The 26,424-nt window shown below is 49.4% G+C and overlaps 1 protein-coding gene and 1 pseudogene across 1 annotated transcript in view; one reads left to right on the forward strand and one right to left on the reverse strand.

Moving 5' to 3' along the window:
• The window catches only part of MDGA2 (MAM domain containing glycosylphosphatidylinositol anchor 2), a 385,901-nt gene that overhangs the window by 140,200 nt on the left and 219,277 nt on the right, over positions 1-26,424 (reverse strand). The window contains 1 exon segment of the mRNA XM_066630339.1: positions 12,738-13,007. Within this exon segment, the coding sequence (XP_066486436.1) occupies positions 12,738-13,007 (270 nt within the window).
• On the forward strand, positions 26,227-26,346 carry LOC136637384 (5S ribosomal RNA; annotated as a pseudogene).

The following is a 26,424-nucleotide window of genomic DNA, read 5'->3' on the forward strand; positions in this document are numbered from 1 at the left end:
GGAAGAGTTCTTTCTTCTCTGTGTTACCTCAGTTCTGCCACTTCAAAGAAGCCAGGAAGAATTAGTTTCCCATTAGCACCATGGAAACAAAGTCCTTCTCCCTGGACTTATCTAAGCATCTCTGAGCACAAAGCCTGGAAAAGAGCCGCAGGGGGAATAACAAAGGAGAGATTTCCAGCAGAATCTCCCACTCAGACAAGCAGGAGTGCTGGAGGGGCCAAGTGAACATCTTGACCCAGGCACTCCTGTCCTCAAGCACCGGGCAGTGCAGAGTGAGTGAGGGGAGCGCGCAGGAGGCTTCTGGTTTCTTTGAACTCACCTCTTGCCAGAATGTGCAGGTTCCACAGGCATCCTGAAGACACAGCAGTCAGTTCACAGGCAGTGCCAGCTCTGAACCAAATCTCAGAACCGTCTCTGAGCATCACAACAGTGCCAAGCAGCACAAGTGGACGCAAAAGCAGTGCCTGTGCGGTGCGGCGGCATAGCCAGAGGGGGTGCCAAGCACTAAGTTTTGCAGGCACCTGAGCGAGCCGTGCAAGTGGCCCCTCCCCCTCCCCTTGAGGGCCAGGAGTTCCACCTCCCTTTTGCTCCCACCACCCAGAGCGGCTCCAAAGGGGAGGGGCCGCTTGCACGGCACACTCAGGTCCCTGCAAAACGTAGTGCTTTGTACCCCATCTAGCTACTCCACTGGTGTGGTGCAGGAGACAGCATTGAAGTCCTGGTCTGACTCCCCCAGCTGGGCCATGGGAGTGCACTGCCTGGCCTTGGGCATCACGTTCTCTGAGGCCAAACCACCTCACAAGGCCAAGGTGGAGATAAAATGGGATAATCCCAGACGTGAATGAATGAAAAATGCCTTCTGGAGCCAGGAAATGGGTTTTCATTTTCCAATGATCTCGCCCCTTCACAGACACAGCAGCAACTGCTGCCAGCTGTTTCACGTTCACTTGAGTTTCCACGATAATTTGACTGGCAGGTGTCATTGACTGCATCTTGCACATTGTGTCTACTATGGGGGGGGGGAAATCCTGCTTTCGTTGCAGCAGTGCCTGGCTCCTAGTTTCCTGACTCTGAAAGAGACGCAGATGCGGTCTTCAAAGCCTGGGAAAAGGTGGCTCCTGAGTGGTCCCAGCCGTGAGGCAACCAAGTCTCTGCCCTCTCTCCATTCACCTGCCACCCATACACTTGCCTGGAAGCAAGATTGCAAAAGACAGCTTTGAGCACATGCAGATAGTTGGAACACCCAAGACTTTCCAGAAGCTTCTCCTGATTCCTGAAGCCGGCTCTGAAGAATACAATCATAGCCAAAAGGCTTCTGTGATCTTCCAGACCAGACTAGATGCCAACTCCTTGTGGCCTTTATGGCCTGCAGCTGAAGGTCTGAAGCTGCTGAGCCCTACAGGGGGGAAAGGGCTGCTGTCCATGGGCAGAGTTCCGCTCTGTATGCACAAGGTCCCGTCTTTGATTCTTTCTGGCATTTTCAGGCAGGGCTGCCAAGGAAGCTGCTTTGAAACCCCAGAGAGCGACTGCTGAACGAGGCAGATCAATGCAAGCTTTGTGCAATCATGCTGGAACCGGTTGTTCAGCAGCAGCTTGGTTCACCCAGTCCAGTAGTAGCTCTAACTGGAGATGCAGGGGGCTGAACCCGGAACCTGCAAGCTGCAAAGCAAATCTTCTACCAAGGCAACCCCAACAGAATAGGAGGAGAAGCAGTAAGGAGTCTTCTTCCTAGGAGACTGCAAAGGGAAGCCTCTCATGAGGATGTGTCTGGGAAGAGGGTGCTGTACTTTGTTTTCTAAACTAGAGACCTCCAGGTAGAGATATATTCCCAGTCCTGCTACAGGAGCATCTTCAGTGGAGATGTCAGGGATGAAACAAAGCATGTAGGCCCACATAATTCCAGCCCTCACAGAACAATGCTTTGCCATGATGATCAAACTGTCGGCCATCCGTAGGGGAGCTCCCCCATCAGCCCCAGTCGTGAAGCACGTCCTCAAAAGTCCCAGTCCCTCTAGCAGAATTCTCTGCAGACCGCCCAGCGACACCACTGAGCCCCAATCCCTGCAAGCGCACTTTCAAATCTTCCCCAGCCTTTTCTTCTGCTGAGCTTCTTCACTTGTTAGCATTTAACAAATCCCCAACTTTCAAAAAGTAGCATCACAATTAAGCAGCCAGGCTTTATCCTACCAGGGCATCTCCAAACTTTTTAATATCAAGTAATTACTTGCCACTTATGAGACCAGATGCATTCACATTTTCAATTTAAATGCAAATACTGTTGAAGGATTTACACAGGTTGGTACCTCTAATTTTTTTATAAATGCTTATTTAAAAAAAGAGAAAGAAAGCCAAGAGAACTTGATCTTTTGCAAGAGAAGCACTGCAAATGGCTCTCTTCATCTGGGATCACAGGAATTAGTTATTGTTTTGCAGAATTTTGGCAGGTTGGGGGCAAGGCGGGCTCTCCAGTCATTCTTTTCCATTCCACAAATTACTTTACACATAATGGATCAATGAAATAGATGAAGTTGTGATCAACTTCATCAGCATATATATATATATATGCGCTGATCAGACAGAAAGCTCTTCAACCTCTCCAGACTGAGAGCAAAGTCCAAAGTCCAGCTGAAATGTCTGCGTGACTTCCTCTTTGTCAACGATGCAGCTGTCACTACCCACTCTGCCAAAGATCTCCAGCAGCTCATGGATCGTTTTAGCAAGGCCTGCCAAGATTTTGGACTGACGATCAGCCTTAAGAAAACACAGGTCATGGTTCAGGATGTGGACTCACCTCCCTGCATTACAATCTCTGCACATGAACTGGAGGTTGTCCATGACTTTGTGTACCTTGGCTCAACGATCTCCGACACTCTTTCTCTCGATACTGAGCTAAACAAGTGCATTGGTAAAGCAGCTACCATGTTTTCCAGACTCGCAAAGAGAATCTGGTCCAACAAGAAGCTGACGGAACATACCAAGATCCAGGTCTACAGAGCTTGCGTCCTGAGTACACTTCTGTACTGCAGCGAGTCATGGACTCTTCGCTCACAACAGAAGAGGAAACTGAACGCATTCCACATGCGCTGCCTCCGACACATCCTCGGCATCACCTGGCAGGACAAAGTTCCAAACAACACAGTCCTAGAACGTGCTGGAATCCCTAGCATGTATGCGCTGCTGAAACAGAGAAGCCTGCGTTGGCTCGGTCATGTCATGAGAATGGATGATGGCCGGATCCCAAAGGATCTCTTCTATGGAGAACTCGTGCAAGGAAAGCGCCCTACAGGTAGACCACAGCTGCGATACAAGGACATCTGCAAGAGGGATCTGAAGGCCTTAGGAGTGGACCTCAACAAGTGGGAAACCCTGGCCTCTGAGCGGCCCGCTTGGAGGCAGGCTGTGCAGCATGGCCTTTCCCAGTTTGAAGAGACACTTGGCCAACAGTCTGAGGCTAAGAGGCAAAGAAGGAAGGCCCATAGCCAGGGAGACAGACCAGGGACAGACTGCACTTGCTCCCAGTGTGGAAGGGATTGTCACTCCTGAATCGGCCTTTTCAGCCACATTTTTGGACCCACATTTGTGGGCTTTGCCTGCCTCTTGATGCAGCTCCTTTGTCTTCCTCCGTTTCTCCAATTACTTGCAATCCTTCACCTGAGTTGGACCGCTCTCTCCCACAATCTATCGAGAGGCAACCACACGGCACCAAAAGTGTCGAGCTATTATTTCAGAATAATCATTACTGTATCCGGCAATGTTCCATCACATTAACGGAAGGCTGCAGTTGCAACAACAATCAATAAACTATCTACATTTTGATATGGAGTCACCTATAAAATTGATCCAGGAAATGCTACGGGCCCCGGCCAAAGAGCAAACTCAAGTCTCTATTTCCGGTTGTAAACTGCACACAAGCTGATTCAACTGCAAAAGCTGTCGATTTGTGCTTTTATTCATGCATGTAGCAAGAAGTGCAAATGTACAGCAAGGAGAAGCACCCCCATCTCCACAACTCTCTGTCTTGAACTGAAACAGAGGGTGACTTTGACAGAGGACCAGGCAGGAGGGCAGAGGGAAGGAACACATGCAAGAAGCTGCCCCCAAGGAGCTCAGCACTGCCTGCACCAGCCATTTCTGCCGTGAATGGTGCAGCCTGCAAATGTCTTCAGGTGTGCTGCGAGAGTTCGGGGAGGGTCATTTATTAGTAGAGCCACTGGGGGATGTGAGCCCCCCACCAACAGCATGGTGTGCCTTGTCAATCGTAAAAAAACTGATGGTGTGCCTTGACAATTTCAGCACCTTGTCAGTGTGCCACAAGACAAAAAAGATTGAAAATCACTGGCTTGCACACTGACTGGCAGCTGGCACCCAGGGTCTCAGGGGAAAGGGGAGTTTTTCCAGCTCCTCAAGAGAAAAGTGGAGTAAAAATTCAATGAATTGATAAGTACATAGAAATCAAGTCTCCCTCCTCACATTCTGCAAAATACGTATTTCTGAAAACCAGGGACAATCATTTAGTAGGGGCAGGCCTCAGAAAATAGGAGCACCTGTAAGATATGCAATCAGTTAATGAAATCCGTTAATGAAATCTCCTAACACAGGAGAGCCCATCAGCCACTGGGCATGGCTGATTTAAGGGTGGCACCAGACAGCCAGCCTGCTGATGTGGGGACAGTTTGCTGGATCTTCCTGCTCACATTGGTCCACTCTTACAGCCATGATTTGTTGCTTCTGAATATGCCTCCTCCTGCTCATCCTGCAAGTTCCAAACACAGTCTAGTCCCTGGGAGAGCCCAGGGAAGCATGCAAGTGGCAGGATGAAGCCCCGGGCATGAGGAGCACTGTCCGCTAGGACAGCTGAGGAGGGCTCCTATTCGGCAGCGCCTTTCTGCATATGGAAGGCTGCCAAGGCCTTGCTTCCTTCTTTGCAGCCATCAAATCTGTGTTTGAATAACCAGGCCTGCTTGCAAGGTCTCTGCGGATTGCAGTTGGTGGGGGGGGGATGGGTGCTAGAAGCCGAGGGGTACTGGATTCTCTCTCACAGACAGGCCTCAGTTCAGCGTGGGCCGCATAGGGCAAGGGTTGGCAACCTACAAGGTCACCTGGCCTATACGGAGCTCGGCTTGGGAGACAAAGCCTCTGACCCAGTTTGCCACCAGCCAGGCAGGGAATGGCAGAGTTGCCTGCTCAGGCGGCGGCCATTCCCTGTCCAGCATGCAGCAGCTTAGGCAGGAGGAGGCCTCCTCAGCTGAGGTCTGCACAGCCACTTCTAGAGCTCAGCAACCCAGAAGCTCAGTGATGGAGTGATGATGCCACTGCTGAACCTTCAGTCTCTTTCATGGAATGGTTGCCATTCGCTGGCGTGGGGCCTCAGCCTTCCCATGACAAGTGTCACGCAACAAGTGAGGCCATTTGGGTAGGAAACGTCTCCAGTGCCACAGAGAATTCAGCTGCAAAATGAAACGTGGCTGGAGGGAGAGGCAACTGTGGGGCCTCCCTCAAATGTTGAAGCAAAACAGCAGCAGCTGCTGCTGCCTTGGACCCCCTTCCCATGTCCAAAAAGCAGCAGTCACAAATCCAGTCCAGTCCTGTTGGTAGGAACAACAGAACAACTGCCCCCCCCTTACTAGAAAAAAATGGCTGGGTGGGAGAAGGTTGAAAATGTTCTCCTGCTTCTTCCTGCTGGACTGAACGGAGACAGTCAACACTCCAGGACTGATCCTTCCCCCTCCACAATGTGTGGAATGGGGTGGCAGTGGCGAGTCAATTCGTTTGCTGGAAATAAACCCGCTTCTAAGATGGCACATACAGGCATTTGCTGAAAACAAAGCGAGCAGGTCATCCTGTTCAGAAGTACTGATAGACACATTCAGGCAGGTTTAACGGATAAACAGCCACATGCGTCATCAGCTTAGAGGCCATTAATTGTCTGACAGCTCCAGCAATCATTGGCGTTTAGCCCCACATGTACGGAAACTGACACTACTGCCGTTCCCGGAATGGTGACGCAGGCACACTTTGTTGAATCCGCAAGCAAACGCACAAGGAAAGTCACACGACCAGGAATGCCCTAAGCTGCTGCCTCATAGTGAGTCTGACCCATCCAACTCTCCACAGCTCTCAAAGTCAGGCCAACAGGGAGTATGTGGCAACCTGCAGTTTCACCCCTTACCTCACCCTGCACTGGAAAAGTTGGATAGGACTGGGCAGTTGGGCTTTTTTTTGTCTTGGAGATGGGCAATTTGCTATGTAGAGTACTGAAGACCACAACCAAAGAGACCCACAGTGAGCAGAAACATTGCTCAGCCCCACCTCCAATTTTTAGTACATGCTGTACATTGCGCTTCATGCGTTCAGCAGCATGTAGTGCTTCAGGGTGAGCTGCGGAAACTCCCTGACCTACATAGCTAAAGGAAGGCCAGGGACCCTGCATCCTACTGGGGTACTGCAGTGGCAGACCTGAGAAACCCATCAGCATGGCAAGTCTCTTGTATGCCCCCCCTTCTGCTATCTGGGGATAACAATACTGGTATAATTCATGGAGTGAACTCATGTTCACTCCCGGATTGGCCTTTTCAGCCACACTAGACGCTGTGCCAGAACCACCTTTCAGAGCGCGATACCATAGTCTTTCGAGACTGAAGGTTGCCAATACAATAACTCATGAGGTTGGTGATTTTCAATGTTGCAAGCCTCCCTGAGCATACAGGACACGGTGGAAGTGGAAAAGGTGCAGAAGAGAGTGACCAAAATGACGACTGGGCTGGGGCACCTTCCTTATGAGGAAAGGCTATGGCGTTTGGGCCTCTACAGCCTAGAAAAGAGGCGCCTGAGGGGGGACAGGATTGAGACATACAAAATTACGCAGGGGATGGAAAGAGTGGATAGGGAGATGCTCTTTACACTCTCACATAACACCAGAACCAGGGGACATCCACTAAAATTGAGTGTTGGGAGAGTTAGGACAGAGAAAAGAAAATATTTCTTTACTCAGTGTGTGGTTGGTCTGTGGAACTCCTTGCCACAGGATGTGGCAATTGCAACTGACCTAGATGCCTTTAAGAGGGGATTGTACAAATTTCTGGAGGAAAAATGCATCATGGGTTATAAGCCATGATGCATATGTGCAACCCCCTGATTTTAGAAATGGGCTATTTCAGAATGCCAGATTCAAGGGAGGACACCAGGATGAGGTCTGTTGTTGTCTGGTGTGCTCCCTGGGGCATTTGGTGGGCCGCTGTGAGATACAGGAAGCTGGACTAGATGGGCCTATGGCCTGATCCAGCGGGGCTGTTCTTATGACCCGCATACAAAATGAAAAAGTGGCAAGCCATTGCCAGCCTCTTGGTGCTAGCAGTGGTGAGGGGATCAAAGCACTAAGTTTGCAGGGAGCCTCACCGTGGGGTGCAAGGGGCCCTTCCCCTTCGAAGCATGTGCCTCTGTTTTGCTCCCACCACCTGCAATGGCTCCAAAGGGGAGGGGGGGGCCCTTGCATGACACCCTGCAAAACTTAAGTGTTTTGTACCCCGCTTAGCTCTGCCACTGGGTGCCAGCCTTTGAGGCACTGGAGATGCAGCTGAGTCTACCAGACTTCTTTCTATGGTATTTTCATTTTCTTCTCCCATCTCCTTCTTGTTTGAGGAATTCATTAGGCAGTACAGATTTTCTTGAGAAAAAAAAAAAATCAAGATAGAATTTTAATTATATTTTGTTCAGTCTCATGAGGCTCTCAAGCTTGAGTTGTGATGAATAAATATGCGGGAGGGCTAGATTATTATGCCATGACTCATGAAATCTGTATCCAAGGGGAATCGGAGTTTGCATTTTTGCTGTCTCTTGTAGAATCTTGGACGGGGCCTCTTCCCTGGGCTCTTTTGAAATGCTGAAGACACTCAACACTCAATAACCCAGAAGCAGCTCCAGATGTGCAGAATGTTCCCCACAGATTAGGTTAAGGATGTGTGAAATCCCAAGGAGCAATTGTATAGGTTTATTTCCGTGGAACAATCCATACATTTCTGCACGAAATATTACTTGCTTTTCAGTTGCATGTTCTGCATACCTTCTTTACACTTTTATTATATCTAGGTTCAGTGGTGTAGCTAGATGGGGTTCAAAGGACTAAGTTTTTCAGGGAGCCTCACTGCGGCATGCAAGCGGCCCCTCCTCTTCCCCTCTGGAGAAAAACAGAGGCATATGCTCTGAAGGGGAGAGGCCCCTTGCATGCCCCTCCCCTTCGGGGTGTACACCTCCGTTTTGCTCCCACTGCCTGGAATAGCTCTGAAGGCGGGAGGGGCAACTTGCATTCCACGGTAAGTCTCCCTGCAAAACTTAGCCCTGCAAAATGCACTTCTTCGCACCCCTCTAGCTATGCCACTGTCTGGGTTCTATAGTATTATATTCATAGCCTTGACATACTAATTTTGCTGGGCGGCACTGCATTATGGGTTTTATAGCCATTCTACCAAAAGCAGAACAGGTACAGCAAGTTCTTACTTAAAGTCGTTTCATTTTAAGTTGTTTTGTTATAAAGTTGATAAGTTAAAAAAAAAAAATCAATTCCTGGATACGGCCACCATCTGCGGGAAGTTGGTACATTCTCTCCTTGTCTGCGTAGGTTTTCTCCAGCCTGGAGAACTCACCTTTATTTCACAGTTTATGATTAAAAGTGTTTTGGGTCTTTATTTAAAAGTTTGGTGATGTTTTTGTGATCAGAAATATACAGTAGAAACCCAACTCTTGCTTATGGTTATCAAATAGCCAATGGTAAAATTGGTTTCGTTATAAGTCTTCCGCTTAAAGCTAAGTGAGGACTTGCTGTATATGCAGAAATGCCTGTTTTAGTGTACTTGTGTTCTGCAGCCCAATCCAACTTCCCGCACAGCTGTTTCCATGGGATGCTTCCACTGCATCCTGCGGAGGGATTTTTGGTTGTTGAAGGTCTCCTTGGGGTAAGGGGACATTTGCCACTGAATCCAAACCGCCCATCCCCCACTTCCATCATTGCCCCATTTGGCCCATGGCTGCTGATTTCTGCAAAGCAGACGGGTGAAAAAGACAGCTGCTGGAGGATCAATCCCTGACCCAACCGGAAGGGCCACCCAAGGCACCAGGTACTAGGTGGGGTCTTGGGTGAGACTGCCAAGGGGCTTGACAAGAGCCCTCTCCATACTGTATTTAGACCCAATACATTTGAACAATACAGTTGCATTTGAACAATCGACTGTAGACTTTTAGCAGTTCAGTCTAAGGTGGTGTTTCTCAAACTGTGAGTCAGGACCCACAAGCCAATTTCAGGTGAGCTCCCATTCATTTCAATGTGTATTTTGTTTTGTTTTTTAATATATTAGACTTGAGGCTACCATGGTATGCGACTGCATTTGGGAAAATGTTACAGAGCTGTACTTTTAACAGGCTGCTCTGTATATGCTTTAAACAATGGTAGTCAATGGGGCCTTACTCTCGGGTAAGTGTGGATAGGATTGCAGTCTTTGGGATGTTTGGGAATTTTTTTTAAACAGATCAGCAATTGCTTGGTGGGGTTAGGAGGGTTCTTCTTTATTTTAAATTAATTTTTAAACTTATTGTAAACTTTGATTTTGCCATATGGGGGTGCTACACTTCCAGGCTAATGGCATCACTTCTGGTGGGTCCTAAGAGATTGCCTTTTGTAGAAGTGGGTCCTGGTGCTAAAAGGTTTGAGAACCACTGGAACATGGTTCCAACAAAACAAAAGAAGAACAAAAGAAGAGCCCTGCTGGATCAGGCCAAAGGCCCATCTAGTTCAGCTTCCTGTATCTCACAGTGGCCCACCAAATGCTTCAAGACAAGACACAACCTGCGTCCTGGTGCCCTTCTCTGCATCTGGCAATCAGAGTAAGCCTACCTCTAAAACCAGGAGCTTGCACATACCTACCATGACTTGTAACCCATGATGAACTTTTCCCTCAGAAATTTGTCCAGTCCCCTTTTAAGGCATCTAGGTGAGATGCCATCACTACTTCCTGTGACAGAGTTTCACAGACTAATTACACGCTGGGTAAAGAAATATTTTCTTTTGTCTGTCCTCACTCTCCCAATACTCAATTTTAGTGGATGTCTCCTGGTTGTGGTGTTATGTTAGAGGGAAAAGAACATCTCTCTATCCCAGTGGTTCTCATGCTTTTAGCACTGGGACCCACTTTTTAGAATGAGAATCTGTCGGGAACCATGTCATGACCAGAAGTGACATCATCAAGCAGGGAAATTTTTAACAATCCTAGGCTGCAATCCTACCCACAGCTTCCCAAGTGTAAGCCACATTGACTATCATTGTTAAAAACATATACATAGTAGCCTGTTGAAAGTACAGATCTGTCACATTCCCCCAAATGCAGTTACATCCCATGAGAGCATCAAGTCTAATAAATTAAAAATATATATTGAAATTATATTCAATTGAATATTTCAATTCAAATTGAAATTCAAAACTAAAATATTGAAATTAATGGGGATCCACATGAAATGGGCTCGTGACCCACCTAGTGGGTCCCAACCCACAGTTTGAGAAACACTGCTCTATTCCCTCTATTCATCCCCTGCATAATTTTTGTATGTCTCAATCATGCACCTCCCCTCAGGTGCCACTTTTCTAGACCAAAAAGCCCCAAACACTGTTGCCTTTCCTCATTGGGAAGGTCCCCCAGCCCAGTTATAATTTTAATTGTTCTCTTTTGCACCTTTTCCATTTCCACTATGTCTTTTTTGAAATGCGGCGACCAGAACTGGACACAATACTCCAGGTGTGGCCTGACCATCAATTTGTACAACGGCATTATAATATTAGCCGTTTTGTTCTCAATACCTTTCCTAATGATCCCAAGCATAGAATTGGCCTTCTTTACTGCCGCCGCACATTGGGTCGACACTTTCATCGACCTGCCCACCACCACCCCAAGATCTCTCTCCTGATCTGTCACAGACAGCTCAGAACCCATTAGCTTATATGTGAAGTTTTGATTCTTTGCCCCAGTGTGCATGACATTAAGGGAATTCTGCCACCCGCCTACCCGGACCCTGCAGACGTTTTAAAATGTAGCTTGCTCTGAGGACCAACACGTAGCAGGCTGCTCTCCAAGCAGTAATGCTCATGTACCCTCTGGCGATGGCCCTGGGAGACCAGACGTTCCATCGTTCCTGCTGGAAATGCAGTTCTGCACAAACTTCAGCAGATCTGAGGGACCTCCCAGCAAGCAACACACTCAGACTCATCATCCTGAGGAAAACCACATTATGCTGGGTAATAAAGTGCAAACTGAGGTGGCGACCCTCATAAAATAATCACAACAGGATGTCTCTGATACAGCAAAGCCCTCCCAGGGTATGATTAATTTCCAGTTATTATCGAAAGTTCCCACCGTGGAGTTTGTGTGCTACTGTTATGGGCATATTGGGTTATAGAAAATCAGTTTCAGATGAACTGCTCAGTCTGAGTAGATTAATCTACAATGTCAACGCTAAGCAACCAACGAGAATCCGTCCACAGATCAGCCAGCCGTGGCCAGGAGGTCAGCCAAGGTGTCTTCTTACTGAAGTAATGGGAGCCGATCTGAAGCCCGATCCTATTCAAGTTTCTACTGCTGATGCAGCCATGCCAATAGGACATGCACTGCATCCTCTGATGGAGGCCTCCTCAAGGTAAGCAAATTTTGTTCCCTTACCTCAGGGATGCATAGCAGCTGCATTGGCACAGGAAAGTTGGATAAGTTTGGGCCCCGAATGTAGTGTCATTCTGAGAAGGGTCTCTCTTCTGAAGCTTACCTATGCCAATAAAAGTGTTACCTATGTCACCACATGTGTAATCTCTTCACACCCATCCTGGCTTCTATTGTTCTCATCAGTTTAACTGGTCTACATGTGCTCTTTTCCACATAAAATCAATAATTCTGTAACCGCAGTTTCTGCAACTCCGGGGTTTCCTAGTAAACCTAACCCCAGTGATTAATGAGAACTGACTGCACAGCCCTGCATGCCCGTGGAGCAGAACGCCAAGGGAGGCCAACCACCCTGCCCGGAACATATGGGCGGCTGGGGTGGTCCTAGTGAGGCATTTCTGCTGAACCACCTACAACCTGATCAACCACCTACAATTTGTGACCCAACATGCAGGCCATAGGCCACCACAACCACAGGCTCCATGCTCCATAAAGCCTCCTGGTTTTGCTGCTTGTATGAGCTTGCCCAAAGGTATCATGCCAACTGGTGGACTCAATACTTTGCTCATGAGCTACATTTGGTACAATGAGACACAAGATTGCAGAGGTGTGGTATGAAATGACTGGGGGTGCTGGATGGGATAGAAGTATGAGCACAGCGTAAAGCTTCCTACATCCCTCTGGGAAAATGGTACCTGAGATGCCAATAAGAGCCCCATATTGGCTGCAAAAATAAGAGCTAATAAGAGCCCCGACTGCAAAACAACAACAAAACCACTGTATATTTGTTCACATATAAATCTGTATCTTCCAGAAACCAACAATGGCATCAATGGAATTCTGTGGCTCTTGCATGAACTCTTCTACTGCGCATCTTGGCTCTTGAATTGTGCAACTGGAGGGAATCTGGGTGACTCCTCCAAGCACTCCTACTGGGACAAAGGGCATCAATTCCTGCTCTATCAGCAGTCATGGGAAAGCCAGAATGTGAACATCACACACCGGATCCACCCAGTGGCCAGTGTTGTAACCCACGACGGCTCTTACCTCGGACAATGATGTTAGTGGACTTTTTTGCTGGATTCCCCACATTGTTGTTGGCAATGCAGCTGTAGGTACCGGCGTCATCAGACGTGATGGCCGGGATGGTCAGCGTCCCGCCCTTCAGAACCGTCTTCTCAGGCAGGGCTCCGATGGATCTCACCCAAGTCAGAGTTGGGAGCGGCTCCCCACCTGTCGTGACACACACCAAGGTCATGGCCTCCCCAGGGTTCACCACAATGGGGTCGTCCACCAGGAGCTTGATCGAGGGAGAGGCTGTGAAAAGAGAACCAGGAGAGGAATCAGGCAGGGCTTTGGGTCACTGGCAAACATGGGGATGCAACACCAGTAGCTACAGTTTGGCATTTGCAATACGGCAAACCTCACATCATTCTGTTGTCTAGTTAACTTGGGAAGTTGATGAAATGGATGAGCCCCAAAACAATGTCGTGATTTCTATGTACACAGGGGGACGTCCCCAAAAGTACATCACAACATCCTAGGGTGACTCATCTCATTGTCTGGAGAGGGAATCTGAAAGCTCTTCTGTCTATGCTGCTAGGACACACACAGACACACCCACTGCTGCCCAATCAGAACTACTCCCACTTTCTAGAGTGAGCGATGGGTCGTGGGTCTGCTGAAAAAGAAAAATAGAGGCCCAGGCCCCTCACTGGTCACTCCCCACCGCCAGTGCTGAAGCCCATAGGGTCGGGCTCTAAATCCTAATGAACGCAATGAGGCTGAGAGTCCAATCCTGAGCTTGCACTGTTGCAAATGTGCTGTAAGGCACGTTGAGGGGCTTAGCGCTGGTCAAGCACCAGAGTTAGCCCAGCGCAAGCTTGTGCTGGGCCAACGCCAGTGGGAGGCCGGTGAACCTCCACTCGGCGGTCATGGTGAGAGGTGTGTGGGAGAGGGGGAAGGGGGACGAGAGGTCGCATGGTGGGGAGGGAGCAGGATGGGAAGGGGAGGGACCAGTGAAACTCAGCTTCACCATATTCAGAACCCCACATCGAGACTCTCGGCTTGACATGGAACTCTGTGACTCTGCGCACACTTGAACAGCAGATGCAGAATCAGGTAGCCCCATTGCAGGGCTACTTTCCTTATGTGAGGGAAGGGGATGAAAGTTCCCTTCTCCCAAGGAGGCGGCAGCGGTGCCCAGGGCATGTTGGATGCCACGGCTGCCATTTTGGCCGTGCAGCAACCCTGCGCTCCAGGTAGCACAGGACTGGGCTGTGACTTCTGAGTAGACATACAAAGGATGTTTGTAGAGGGTCTGTTACCATTTTAGCAGGATGCCCAGCATTCACTAGATCGGGGTCTCCAAACTCTGGCACGGACAAATGGGGCCCAAAGCAGGTCTCCTTCTGGCCCATGCTCAGCCTCTGGTCCCCTGAGAGATTCTGGTCCACCCAACCAAACACAACTAGAGTAGACTGCCCAGCCCAGCCCTCAGAACAGCTTCTAAAAGTCTAAAAACAACACTTCCTGATTTTCCCAAAAAAGCAGAAGGAACTTTTTGTGCCCTCTGAAGGCCTTACAAAGCTTTCCGACAGTCGGGGAGACCTCCCTGGACCCCAGAGCACGCTGTAGGGGTTTTCTGTGATAAGAACATAAGAACATAAGAACGGCCCCACTGGATCAGGCCATAGGCCCATCTAGTCCAGCTTCCTGTATCTCACAGCGGCCCACCAAATGCCCCAGGGAGCACACCAGATAACAAGAGACCTCATCCTGGTGCCATCCCTTGCATCTGGCATTCTGACATAACCCATTTCTAAAATCAGGAGGTTGTGCATACACATCATGGCTTGTACCCCATAATGGATTTTTCCTCCAGAAACTTGTCCAATCCCCTTTTAAAGGCGTCTAGGCTAGACGCCATCACCACATCCTGTGGCAAGGAGTTCCACAGACCGACCACACGCTGAGTAAAGAAATATTTTCTTTTGTCTGTCCTAACCCACCCAACACTCAATTTTAGTGGATGTGGGAGCACACCAGACAACAAGAGACCTCATCCTGGTGTCCTCCCTTGAATCTGGCATTCTGAAATAGCCCATTTCTAAAATCAGGGGGTTGCACATATGCATCATGGCTTATAACCCATGATGCATTTTTCCTCCAGAAATTTGTACAATCCCCTCTTAAAGGCATCTAGGTCAGTTGCAATTGCCACATCCTGTGGCAAGGAGTTCCACAGACCAACCACACGCTGAGTAAAGAAATATTTTCTTTTGTCTGTCCTAACCCACCCAACACTCAATTTTAGTGGATGTCCCCTGGTTCTGGTGTTATGTGAGAGTGTAAAGAGCATCTCCCTATCCACTCTGTCCATCCCATGCATAATTTTGTATGTCTCAATCATGTCCCCCCTCAGGCGTCTCTTTTTAGGCTGAAGAGGCCCAAATGCCGTAGCCTTTCCTCATAAGGAAGGTGCCCCAGCCCCGTAATCATCTTAGTCGCTCTCTTTTGCACCTTTTCCATTTCCACTATGTCTTTTTTGAGATGTGGCGACCAGAACTGGACACAATACTCCAGGTGTGGCCTTACCATAAATTTGTACAACGGCATTATAATATCAGCCGTTTTGTTCTCAATACCCTTCCTAATGATCCCAAGCATAGAATTGGCCTTCTTCACTGCCGCCGCACATTGGGTCGACACTTTCATCGACCTGTCCACCACCACCCCAAGATCTCTCTCCTGATCTGTCACAGACAGCTCAGAACCCATCAGCCTATATGTGAAGTTTTGATTTTTTGCCCCAATGTGCATGACTTTACACTTACTGACATTGAAGCGCATCTGCCATTTTGCTGCCCATTCTGCCAGTCTGGAGAGATCCTTCTGGAGCTCCTCACAATCACTTCTGGTCTTTACCACTCGGAAAAGTTTGGTGTCATCTGCAAACTTAGCCACTTCACTGCTCAACCCTGTCTCCAGGTCATTTATGAAGAGGTTGAAAAGCACCGGTCCCAGGACAGATCCTTGGGGCACACCGCTTTTCACCTCTCTCCATTGTGAAAATTGCCCATTGACACCCACTCTCTGCTTCCTGGCCTCCAACCAGTTCTCAATCCACAAGAGGACCTGTCCTCTAATTCCCTGATTGTGGAGTTTTTTCAGTAGCCTTTGGTGAGGGACCGTGTCAAACGCCTTCTGAAAGTCCAGATATATAATGTCCACGGGTTCTCCCACATCCACATGCCTGTTGACCTTTTCAAAGAATTCTATAAGGTTCGTGAGGCAAGACTTACCCTTACAGAAGCCATGCTGACTCTCCCTCAGCAAGGCCTGTTCATCTATGTGTTTTGAGATCCTATCTTTGATGAAGCATTCCACCATCTTACCCGGTATGGATGTTAGGCTGACCGGCCTATAGTTTCCCGGGTACCCCCTCTTTCCCTTTTTAAAAATAGGCATGACATTTGCTATCCTCCAATCTTCTGGCACCATGGCCGTTTTGAGGGACAAGTTGCATACCTTAGTCAAGAAATCTGCAACTTCATTCTTCAATTCTTTAATAACTCTTGGGTGGATGCCATCAGGGCCCGGTGACTTATTGATCTTTAATCTATCAATGAGGTCTGAAACATCTTCTCTTTTAACCTCTATCTGACTTAACTTCTCGGTCAGGAGGGCCCATTTGGGCAGCGGTATCTGCCCGAGGTCTTCTGCCGTGAAAACAGATGCAAAGAACTCATTTAATTTCTCTGCCATCTCTAAGTCTCCTTTTATCTTCCCTTTCCCTCCCTCACCATCCAGAGGGCCAACCTCTTCTCTGGCGGGTTTCCTGCTTCTAACATATTTGAAGAAGCTTTTATTATTCCCCTTAATGTTGCTGGCCATGCGTTCCTCATAGTCTCGCTTGGCCTCCCGTATCACCTTCTTACATTTCTTTTGCCACAGTTTATGTTCCTTTTTATTCTCCTCATTAGGGCAAGACTTCCATTTACGGAAGGAAGCTTCCTTGCCCTTCACAGCCTCTCTAACTTGGCTGGTTAGCCATGCGGGTACCCTCCTGGATTTAGTGGAACCCTTCTTTCTTTGCGGTATACACCTCTGCTGGGCCTCTATTACTGTTGTTTTAAGCAGCCTCCATGCACTCTGGAGAGATTGGACTCTTTTTACCCTCCCTTTCAACCTCCTTCTAACCAGCCTCCTCATTTGGGGGAAGTCCGCCCGTCGGATGTGGTGTGATGTGGTGGTCTTTACTCCTGTATATTTAAGTAAGCTGCTTGAGAGGGAGGGGAATGCAGGTCCATTTGACTATGTGCTTTTTCCGTGTTGTATGTTGGTGCTTGGAGAAATCCTGGAAATCTGAGCCCAAGGAAGTCTCAGGACTTCTCCAGTTGGTCCTGGAGACGTGCAAGGCTCTGTTTCACTCCAGGTGAATGGGGGGGGGGAAGCTTCGTGCTGGGGGGTCATCACGAACCTTTGCCCCAGGGTGCCTTGTGGGGAGGTCCGCCACTGACACTCCCTTCCTAGAACGCAGCATGTGCCCTGGCAACATCAGTACTGGAAAGTTGGTTAGGACTGGGCAGTAAATGTGGATAAGATGAGCATAGTGCCAAGTCATGACAGCAATAATTGCTGGTAGCAGAACCTTTCTAGAGTTGCTCCATTTTACTTTGGAAATAAATTTTTAAAAATATATTGCAATGCAAAGGGATTGAGGTCATTCATGGAGTTCTGTTCCGACCCAATCCTATGGTTTTCCCTGCCACAGCATGCAGCTGCACTGAAATGAGCTGCGCTGCATGCTGTGGAGAGGGGAGGGGTGACTGGATGACTTACAGAAAGGATGGGGAAAGTCTTCCAATCACCAATTAGTCTCCAATGAGACAAAGAGGTGTGGCAGCTTGCTTCAGAGGGGACGACATCTGGCACAAGTCGCCAGGCGCCACCCCTCCCATCTCCCATCCCCTTCCTGCCCCAGTGGAGCTCTTGGCCACTGCCCCACCTGGGACACCCCCCCAGTGGTACCGTCCCCTGGAGGTGTGGTCCGCCATATCTACTGCCTCCCCCCACATTTTCTGAGGGCTGAGGAGGCCACAAGTAGGCTCAGTCCTCAGATCAGCATGCTAACTGAATGCCACAGTGGGGGGTGGATGGGGGGGCTCTGCCACCCACCCAAGTCTGACACCCAGGGTATTTTCACCCCTTCCCCCACTCAGGTACACCACTGTCCCATCCAGTTCCACCCCTGCTGCCAATTCACCATCATTAGTCTCAGGCCGGGCCTCCATGGACCTCTCCATGCTGCAGGTATTCCTGCTTCTGGATCACCTTTAATGACAGCCCAAAAGCATGTTCTGCCGCCAGAATGCTGGGTCTGGCAGCAGGCCACAAAAAAAGGATTGGACTGTTAGTGTTTCATTCAAATAAGCTAAGAGTAGACTGACTGCATAGTCCTTCACCATGTGTGATCAACATGCAAGCCGAGGGGTCAGACTAGACATGCCCATTTTAAAATTACATTGGTTATATTCACCTCAGGTGGTTAACTGTTCCACACAGTGTGGGGAAAATAGAGGGACTATTGCCCCTGAATTATTGCCCCTGCATCTTCAGTAATGGTGGCACTGATAGCATCCAGCACAGTCCTGGAATGTGCTGGAATCCCTAGCATGTATGCACTGCTGAAACAGAGACGCCTGCGTTGGCTCGGTCATGTCGTGAGAATGGATGATGGCCGGATCCCAAAGGATCTCCTCTATGGAGAACTCGTGCAAGGAAAGCGCCCTACAGGTAGACCACAGCTGCGATACAAGGACATCTGCAAGAGGGATCTGAAGGCCTTAGGAGTGGACCTCAACAGGTGGGAAACCCTGGCCTCTGAGCGGCCCGCTTGGAGGCAGGCTGTGCAGCATGGCCTTTCCCAGTTTGAAGAGACACTTGGCCAGCAGTCTGAGGCAAAGAGGCAAAGAAGGAAGGCCCATAGCCAGGGAGACAGACCAGGGACAGACTGCACTTGCTCCTGGTGTGGAAGGGATTTTCACTCCTGAATTGACCTTTTCAGCCACACTAGACGCTGTTCCAGAACCACCTTTCAGAGCGTGATACCAGAGTCTTTCGAGACTGAAGGTTGCCGACAGCAGATAGTATCAAGGGGATGGCAGGAGACACCATGGGGGGGGGGAACCTAGTTCAAGGCTCCTCCCAGGGTCCCCAGCAACCTGGCATAGACACTGGATGGTTTCGGCACAACCAGACCAGGCAGGTGAGACATTCCCACACCTTTCTATGGCAGGCAAAGCATCCTCTGCTCATCTTGTGACTGCAGCTGTTGTTCAAGGTCCAGAAGTAGGACAACTAATATAGTTCATGGCCCTTCCTTTCCCAAAGCAGAGCCGTTTACCTACAGAAGAAGTGCCATTCTGTAGCAGGGGCTGCCTCCGCAACAAACACCTTCCTCAGTGCAGGTTTTGGAATGGCTAAGCTGCTGCCCCCATTGCGAGTGCCTCAAGGTCTCCCCCCTCTGCAAACACAGTGCTGGGAAGCCGCACACTCCGAAGAGCAGAACAAAAGATCCTGCCAAGCTGAAAACTGCAGCTCCTGAACCCATAATGGGCTAAGACTGCTGCAGATGAAAGCCAGCGGCACATCAGGTGGAAGCGAGGGACAAACAGGGCCTGTCACAAGGACAGGAACACAACAGCCCCTGTTCCAGCAGAGCAGTCAAAAGTGGTGACTGCCAGGATTTGAACAGAGGCTGGTGTGCCTTGGAAGGAGAAGACGCCGCACTAAGTTCTAAGTGGGAGAAGAAATGTCAAGCTGCCAAGAACAGACACCACAAAGGAAGGGTGAGCAAACACATCAAAAAGTATCAAAGGCCCGATTTAAAGTGCAGGAATGAAAGGAAGCCTCTGGGCCCCATCCGTGGAGCAATTCTCCTGCATGGAAAGGGATGCAACTGTGCCAGGGAGCCAACGGACCGCAAGTGTTTCAGTGGGGCTGCTGCAGGAGCACATTCTGCTGAACTGGTCCCCATACAAGCCCAGAAGCAGGCGGATGTGCTGGGTGCAAGAATGATTTGGCCATTCCAACCCTGCAGGAGGCAACTCAAGGCAGCTTCCAACAAAATACACTGACATAGTAATTAACCAAACATCAGAGAGAAAACAAGGGACACAGATAATCAATCACTGAAGCATGATCAGAACAATGCAACCCAGAAGAACCAACTGGAGAGCAACAAAACAATCAGAGCCAATTAGGACAATGCCTTCTGGCAGGAAGGGACGTTTACAGCAGGACAGGGAGCCATCTCAACAGGGGAGGGTGGAGCAGGGCTTCTTGTAGGTCTCTCGTTTCAGACAGAGTGGAGGTGGTGCAAGGAGAAGGGAGACAGCCTGGATCCTCAAGGGTCCATGGCTAGAGGCCCCTCCCTTTGGCAAAGGGAGTAGTTCTCTTCTGGCCATTGCCATGCTTGATGCACAAATGCACAGCCCTTCTGAAAGGGGGCAGGTGCTCCACATTTCCAACGGCACCCCCTCCAATGTTCTGGCTAAACAGAGGGCTCCTACTCTGACCCCCAAGATTGCTGCCTGGGCTGCATTCATCCCCGAGTGCATTGATGCCAGCTCTGCTCTGCCTGCGGTGTGCTGCAGCCATCTATTTAGCAACTTCTCTAGGTTCAGAGGCCGTTTTCCTGTCAATACCAGTTGCAGAGGTGCAACCCAGGACCTGGATGTGTGCAAGTGTGTGATGGGGTCGAGCTCAGGCATGAATCTTTGGTACGAGGACTGGGTTGCTGCAAGCATGTCGCCATTTCCGTCAGTGATGATCTGGATGCCAGGGGTGTGCAAGTGCAGGGGCTAAAGGCTTCCAAAAAGCTGTACCCACAAACCTGGCAATTTGCCCACGTTGCCCTTAATACATTTACAAAAGGACAGTTGATTTTACTGTAAACCTACCACAGAAAAGGAGCTCCTGAATCTAGAAATCTTTCAGAGCAGTGTTCTTCATCCTGGGGGTTATGACCCCAATGGGGCTGTGAAGCCTCAGGTGTGGGATCACAGCAATTTGCAGGAGCTAAATAGGTTGAAGACCCCTGGACTGGAGCACCGCCAGGGAAAGGGGGAGGCAACTGGTGCACCCCTTCAGATGCCAGGAGATGGTGTCCCAGCGCTGCTCAAATTCTAAGCAATTGTGCTAAAACAGCTCTCACCAATGCCAGGCTTCAGGTCAACCTTTTTTGCTTTCTCTGATAAGAATATCTGGTGACAGTTCAAAGATGAGAACAAAACGGCTAATATTGTAATGCTGTTGTACAAAGCGATGGTAAGGCCACACCTGGAGTATCGTGTCCAGTTCTGGTCGCCACATCTCAAAAAAGACATAGTGGAAATGGAAAAGGTGCAAAAGAGAGCGACTAAGATGATTACTGGGCTGGGGCACCTTCCTTATGAGGAAAGGCTACGGCGTTTGGGCCTCTTCAGCCTAGAAAAGAGACGCTTGAGGGGGGACATGATTGAGACATACAAAATTATGCAGGGGATGGACAGAGTGGATAGGGAGATGCTCTTTACACTCTCACATAACACCAGAACCAGGGGACATCCTCTAAAATTGAGTGTTGGGAGGGTTAGGACAGACAAAAGAAAATATTTCTTTACTCAGCGTGTGGTCGGTCTGTGGAACCCCTTGCCACAGGATGTGGTGACGGCATTTGGTCTGGATGGACAAGGGGATTGGACAAGTTTCTGGAGGAAAAATCCATTACGGGGTACAAGCCATGATGTGTATGCGCAACCTCCTGATTTTAGAAATGGGCGATGTCTGAATGCCAGATGCAAGGGAGGGCACCAGGATGCGGTCTCTTGTTACCTGGTGTGCTCCCTGGGGCATTTGGTGGGCCGCTGTGAGATACAGGAAGCTGGACGAGATGGGCCTATGGCCTGATCCAGTGGGGCTGTTCTTATGTTCTTAACTACAATTCCCAGGAGGCCTTGCAGGTCTCTTGTTGTCTGGTGTGCTCCCTGGGGCATTTGGTGGGCCGCTGTGAGATACAGGAAGCTGGACGAGATGGGCCTATGGCCTGATCCAGTGGGGCTGTTCTTATGTTCTTAACTACAATTCCCAGGAGGCCTTGCAGGTCTCTTGTTATCTGGTGTGCTCCCTGGGGCATTTGGTGGGCCGCTGTGAGATACAGGAAGCTGGACTAGATGGGCCTATGGCCTGATCCAGTGGGGCTGTTCTTATGTTCTTATGTTCTTAACTACAATTCCCAGGAGGCCTTGCAGGTCTCTTGTTATCAGGTGTGCTCCCTGGGGCATTTGGTGGGCCGCTGTGAGATACAGGAAGCTGGACTAGATGGGCCTATGGCCTGCTCCAGTGGGGCTGTAGTGAACAGTGCTGGGATGGCGTAATGGGGGTGGGGAGTGGGCAGTTGTGAGCACAGGGAGTGAGCAGATCGGACCCCGGGAGAGGGGATGGGATTGACGGTGGGTATCCATTCTCTTTCTGTCTGTCTGTATGTACGCAGGCATTAATTGATTAATTTTGGGGGCTGTGGCATAAAAGACCACTGGTTTAGAGGAATTTGCACAGAAAAACACGTGTTTAGAGAAGTGTAGCTTTTCTTGCCTTTGCAACACTGGGGAGTCAGTGGGGCCACCACCACTACAGATTCCCTTCTGCACAACAATCTGTTGCAAAACAATAAGCACCATTTCCTAATTATGTGCCGAAGCCCATCGATATTCAACAACTGCCATCAAAAAGCAATCACAAAAACACACCCTGCTTATTTGAAAGCTTTGCAACAATCCTGCGAATCCAGTAATGATGCCCAGGAAGAGGCCACAGGTGCAGCGCGTCCCAGCTGAGCCTCATCTGCAGGGCAGCTCATCCCTGGGCCAACTCCCAGCTCATGTATGCCTCCAGTTGAGATTTTATGATGGACATTCACAAGAGATATTCTTGCAGAGAGAGGGTCATTGGGAAACCAGCCATGTCTTCAAGTGGGCTTTTTTGTGCATATTTCAGCCCTGGAAAATCACTATCAGCACTTTTGGACCTAAAGAACTGAGCAGGTGGGCAGACCATTGAACAGGAAGCCAGGAGAGGTAGTATAGCCAGAGGGGGGGCGGCATCGTAAGAACTGCAGGTGCTGCAATGCAGCATCTACGTGGCTCCTTCCATTCACCGTCGGAGACATTCCGGGCAATGACTGCAAAGCGCAGGCACTCGAATGAGCACCCGTGCGTTGCCATCACAGTCTGGAATGGCCCTGACAGCAAGTGGGAGGGGCCGCTTACATGGCACACTGCGGCACCTGAACACCTGTGAGAAGTGCTTGGACAGCAATCTTTTCTACATTATGCAGACGTATATTATGCAGACATTATGCAGAAGGATCTCTCCAGACTGGCAGAATGGGCAGCAAAATGGCAGATGTGCTTCAATGTCAGTAAGTGTAAAGTCATGCAAATTAGGGCAAAGGATCAAAACTTTAGATATAGGCTGATGGGTTCTGAGCTGCCGGAGACAGATCAGGAGAGAGATCTTGGGTGGTGGTGGACAGGTCGATGAAAGTGTCGACCCAATGTGCTGCGGCAGTGAAGAAGGCCAATTCTATGCTTGGGATCATTAGGAAGGGTATTGAGAACAAAACGGCTAGTATTATAATGCCGTTGTACAAATCTATGGTAAGGCCACACCTGGAGTATTGTGTCCAGTTCTGGTCGCCGCATCTCAAAAAAGACATAGTGGAAATGGAAAAGGTGCAAAAGAGAGCGACTAAGATGATTACGGGGCTGGGGCACCTTCCTTATGAGGAAAGGCTACGGCGTTTGGGCCTCTTCAGCCTAGAAAAGAGACGCCTGAGGGGGGACATGATTGAGACATACAAAATTATGCAGGGGATGGACAGAGTGGATAGGGAGATGCCCTTTACACTCTCACACAACACCAGAACCAGGGGACATCCACTAAAATTGAGTGTTGGGAGGGTTAGGACAGACAAAAGAAAATATTTTTTTACTCAGTGTGTGGTTGGTCTGTGGAACTCCTTGCCACAGGATGTGGTGACAGCATCTGGCCTGGATGCCTTTAAAAGGGGATTGGACAAGTTTCTGGAGGAAAAATCCATTCTGGGGTACAAGCCATGATGTGTATGCGCAACCTCCTGATTTTAGAAATGGGTTATTTCAGAATGCCAGATGCAAGGGAGGGCACCAGGATGAGGTCTCTTGTTATCTGGTGTGCTCCCTGGGGCATTTGGTGGGCCGCTGTGAGATACAGGAAGCTGGACTAGGTGGGCCTTTGGCCTGATCCAGTGGGACTGTTCTTATGTTCTTAACTACAATTCCCAGGAAGCCTTGCAGGTCTCTTGTTATCTGGTGTGCTCCCTGGGGCATTTGGTGGGCCGCTGTGAGATACAGGAAGCTGGACTAGATGGGCCTATGGCCTGATCCAGCGGGGCTGTTCTTATGTTAGTCCAGCTTCCTATATGTCACAGTGGCCTCAGGGAGCACACACAACAGCAAGATACCTGCATCCTGTTTCCACTCCCTTGTGTCTGGCCTTCTGAGGTAGCCTACTTCTAAAACGAGGAGGCTGCACATACGCATCATGGCTTGTAACCTGTGATGGACTTTTTCTTCTAGAACTCTGTCGAATCCCCCTTTAAAGGCATCTAGGCCAGATGCCATCACCATGTCCTGTGGTCACAGATTCATTACATTTTTTTGTCTGTCCTAACTCTCCCAACTCTCAACTTTAGTGGATGTCCCCTGGTTCTCGTGTTGGGTGAGAGGGAAAAGAACATCCCTCTATCCACTCGATCCATCCCCTGCATAATTTTTTTTTTTTTTTGTCTCAATCATGACCCCCTTCAGGCACCTTTTTCTAGACTGAAGAGCTCCAAATGCTGTAGCTTTCCTTCGTAAGTGAGGTGTCCCAGCCCAGTAATGATTTTGGTCAAACAAGTTAAATTCTGCCCCATTCCAAAGACTCACCACAGCTAACAATTCAATTAAAAACATCAGATCACAACAACAACAACACCATTCACAGCATCAGAAAGATCCAAGCAGGGGATTGCTAGGCTCACAGCACCCTCTTCAAGCCACTGCACCAACGCCATTAATCACCACTCCTTCATCATTCCCTTCCTCAAAGGGTGGGCAGGGGAGCCAAAGCAGATGGGGAATGACAGTGGAGGTAAAGAGTGGCATATTGCAGGCGCTGACCCACTCCTGATCCCCACACAGAAAGCCGAATCTCTTGTTTGTGCCGCCGGTAATTGCCTCAGACACCGAGCATGTGAAGAGGGCAAAGGGCTGCAACTCCTCCAGCACACGAAGCCCAGCAGGCAGAACATTAAGCAGAAAATGCCAGACAGTACTCAGACCCTGCCCAGAGGGTGGAGAATATTCTAGAGCAGGGCTGACAGGGTTACTGAGCATCAGTTAGACGGGGGGGGGGAGGCCCTTTCGTTATAGATGAATGACTGTCAGGAGAAGATGGCAAAGGCACCAGGGGTGGCCACGGCACTCCTCCTTCCCCATAGCCAGACGGGCCTTGAACGCTGCGAAGGTGCTTTACGGCTGGGACTTATTTGCTCCTTTACGCTCATCTCCTGGAGGGACCTAGAGCAGCTCATGACACAATGATAAGAGAAACAGAAGCTAAATTCTAAATGCTGGGAAAGCTATAGAAGTTCCAGATTGTTGCCTGGAGGCAGAGGGGGATGATGAGGGCAAACAAGCTGCAGTTAAATCTGGACAAAGCAGAGGTCCTCCTGGTCTCGAGCCCTGCAGTCTGGGTATTGGAGCAGCAAACTGATCCAGGTGGGGTTGCAGGAGCTCTTGGATAGCCAGACTGCAGTGGTGGTGAGGGGTGATGGTGGTGATGTCCCCAGTTCAAGCTCGTGCTACAACTGCAGCCTTATCTGAACTGATTACACCTGACTGCGGCGGTCCATGTGCTGGTAAGAGAACGACCTGTAAAAAGCAGACTATGTGGCCCTGCCCTTCAAGACCGTTTGGAAACTGCATGTTTGTTGTTTCTTGATGAACAGCAGCTGCTAAGGGTTCAATGTGGCACTGAATGCCTCTGCCTCCTGGCTGGTAGTGCCGGGGTCCAATCTTATCCAGCACCAATGCAGCTGCAATGCAGCCCTGAAATGAGGAAACAAATGTTCCCTTACCTTGAAGAGGCCTCTTTTCCCCACACCACAGAATGCAATACTGGCATGGCTGCATCAGTGCTGGAAAGTTGGGTGGGATTGGGCCCCCCGTGACTTCTCCAAGAAAACATTGTGTGGCCTTACCCCAGCCTCTCTTTCTGCCTTTATTCCCCAACAGTTCCATGCCACAGTCTTTGTTACTCCAGAATTCGCACCAACAGGTACACAAAGGCCAAATGCTCACTTAATGCATACGGTTTAGGCCTCTTTTATTTTTTAAAACTCCCACCTTCTTGATTCAAAATCTGACCCACACAAAATAGAAAATGAAATAAACTTAAAAACTCAAGTGTAGACAGCAACTGTTACCCTGCACATGCCTGATCTTGTCTGATCTTGGAAGCTAAGCAGGGTCAGGCCTGGTTAGTACTTGGATGGGAGACCGCCTGGGAATACCGGGTGCTGTAGGCTTGTACCATAGTCTTTCGAGACTGAAGGTTGCCAACCAAACTCTGATAAACAGTCAATAGTCAAAATCAGAACATCAAT

This window comes from Tiliqua scincoides, chromosome 1 (genome assembly GCF_035046505.1).
Source record: "Tiliqua scincoides isolate rTilSci1 chromosome 1, rTilSci1.hap2, whole genome shotgun sequence".
Classification (NCBI taxonomy): domain Eukaryota; kingdom Metazoa; phylum Chordata; class Lepidosauria; order Squamata; family Scincidae; genus Tiliqua; species Tiliqua scincoides.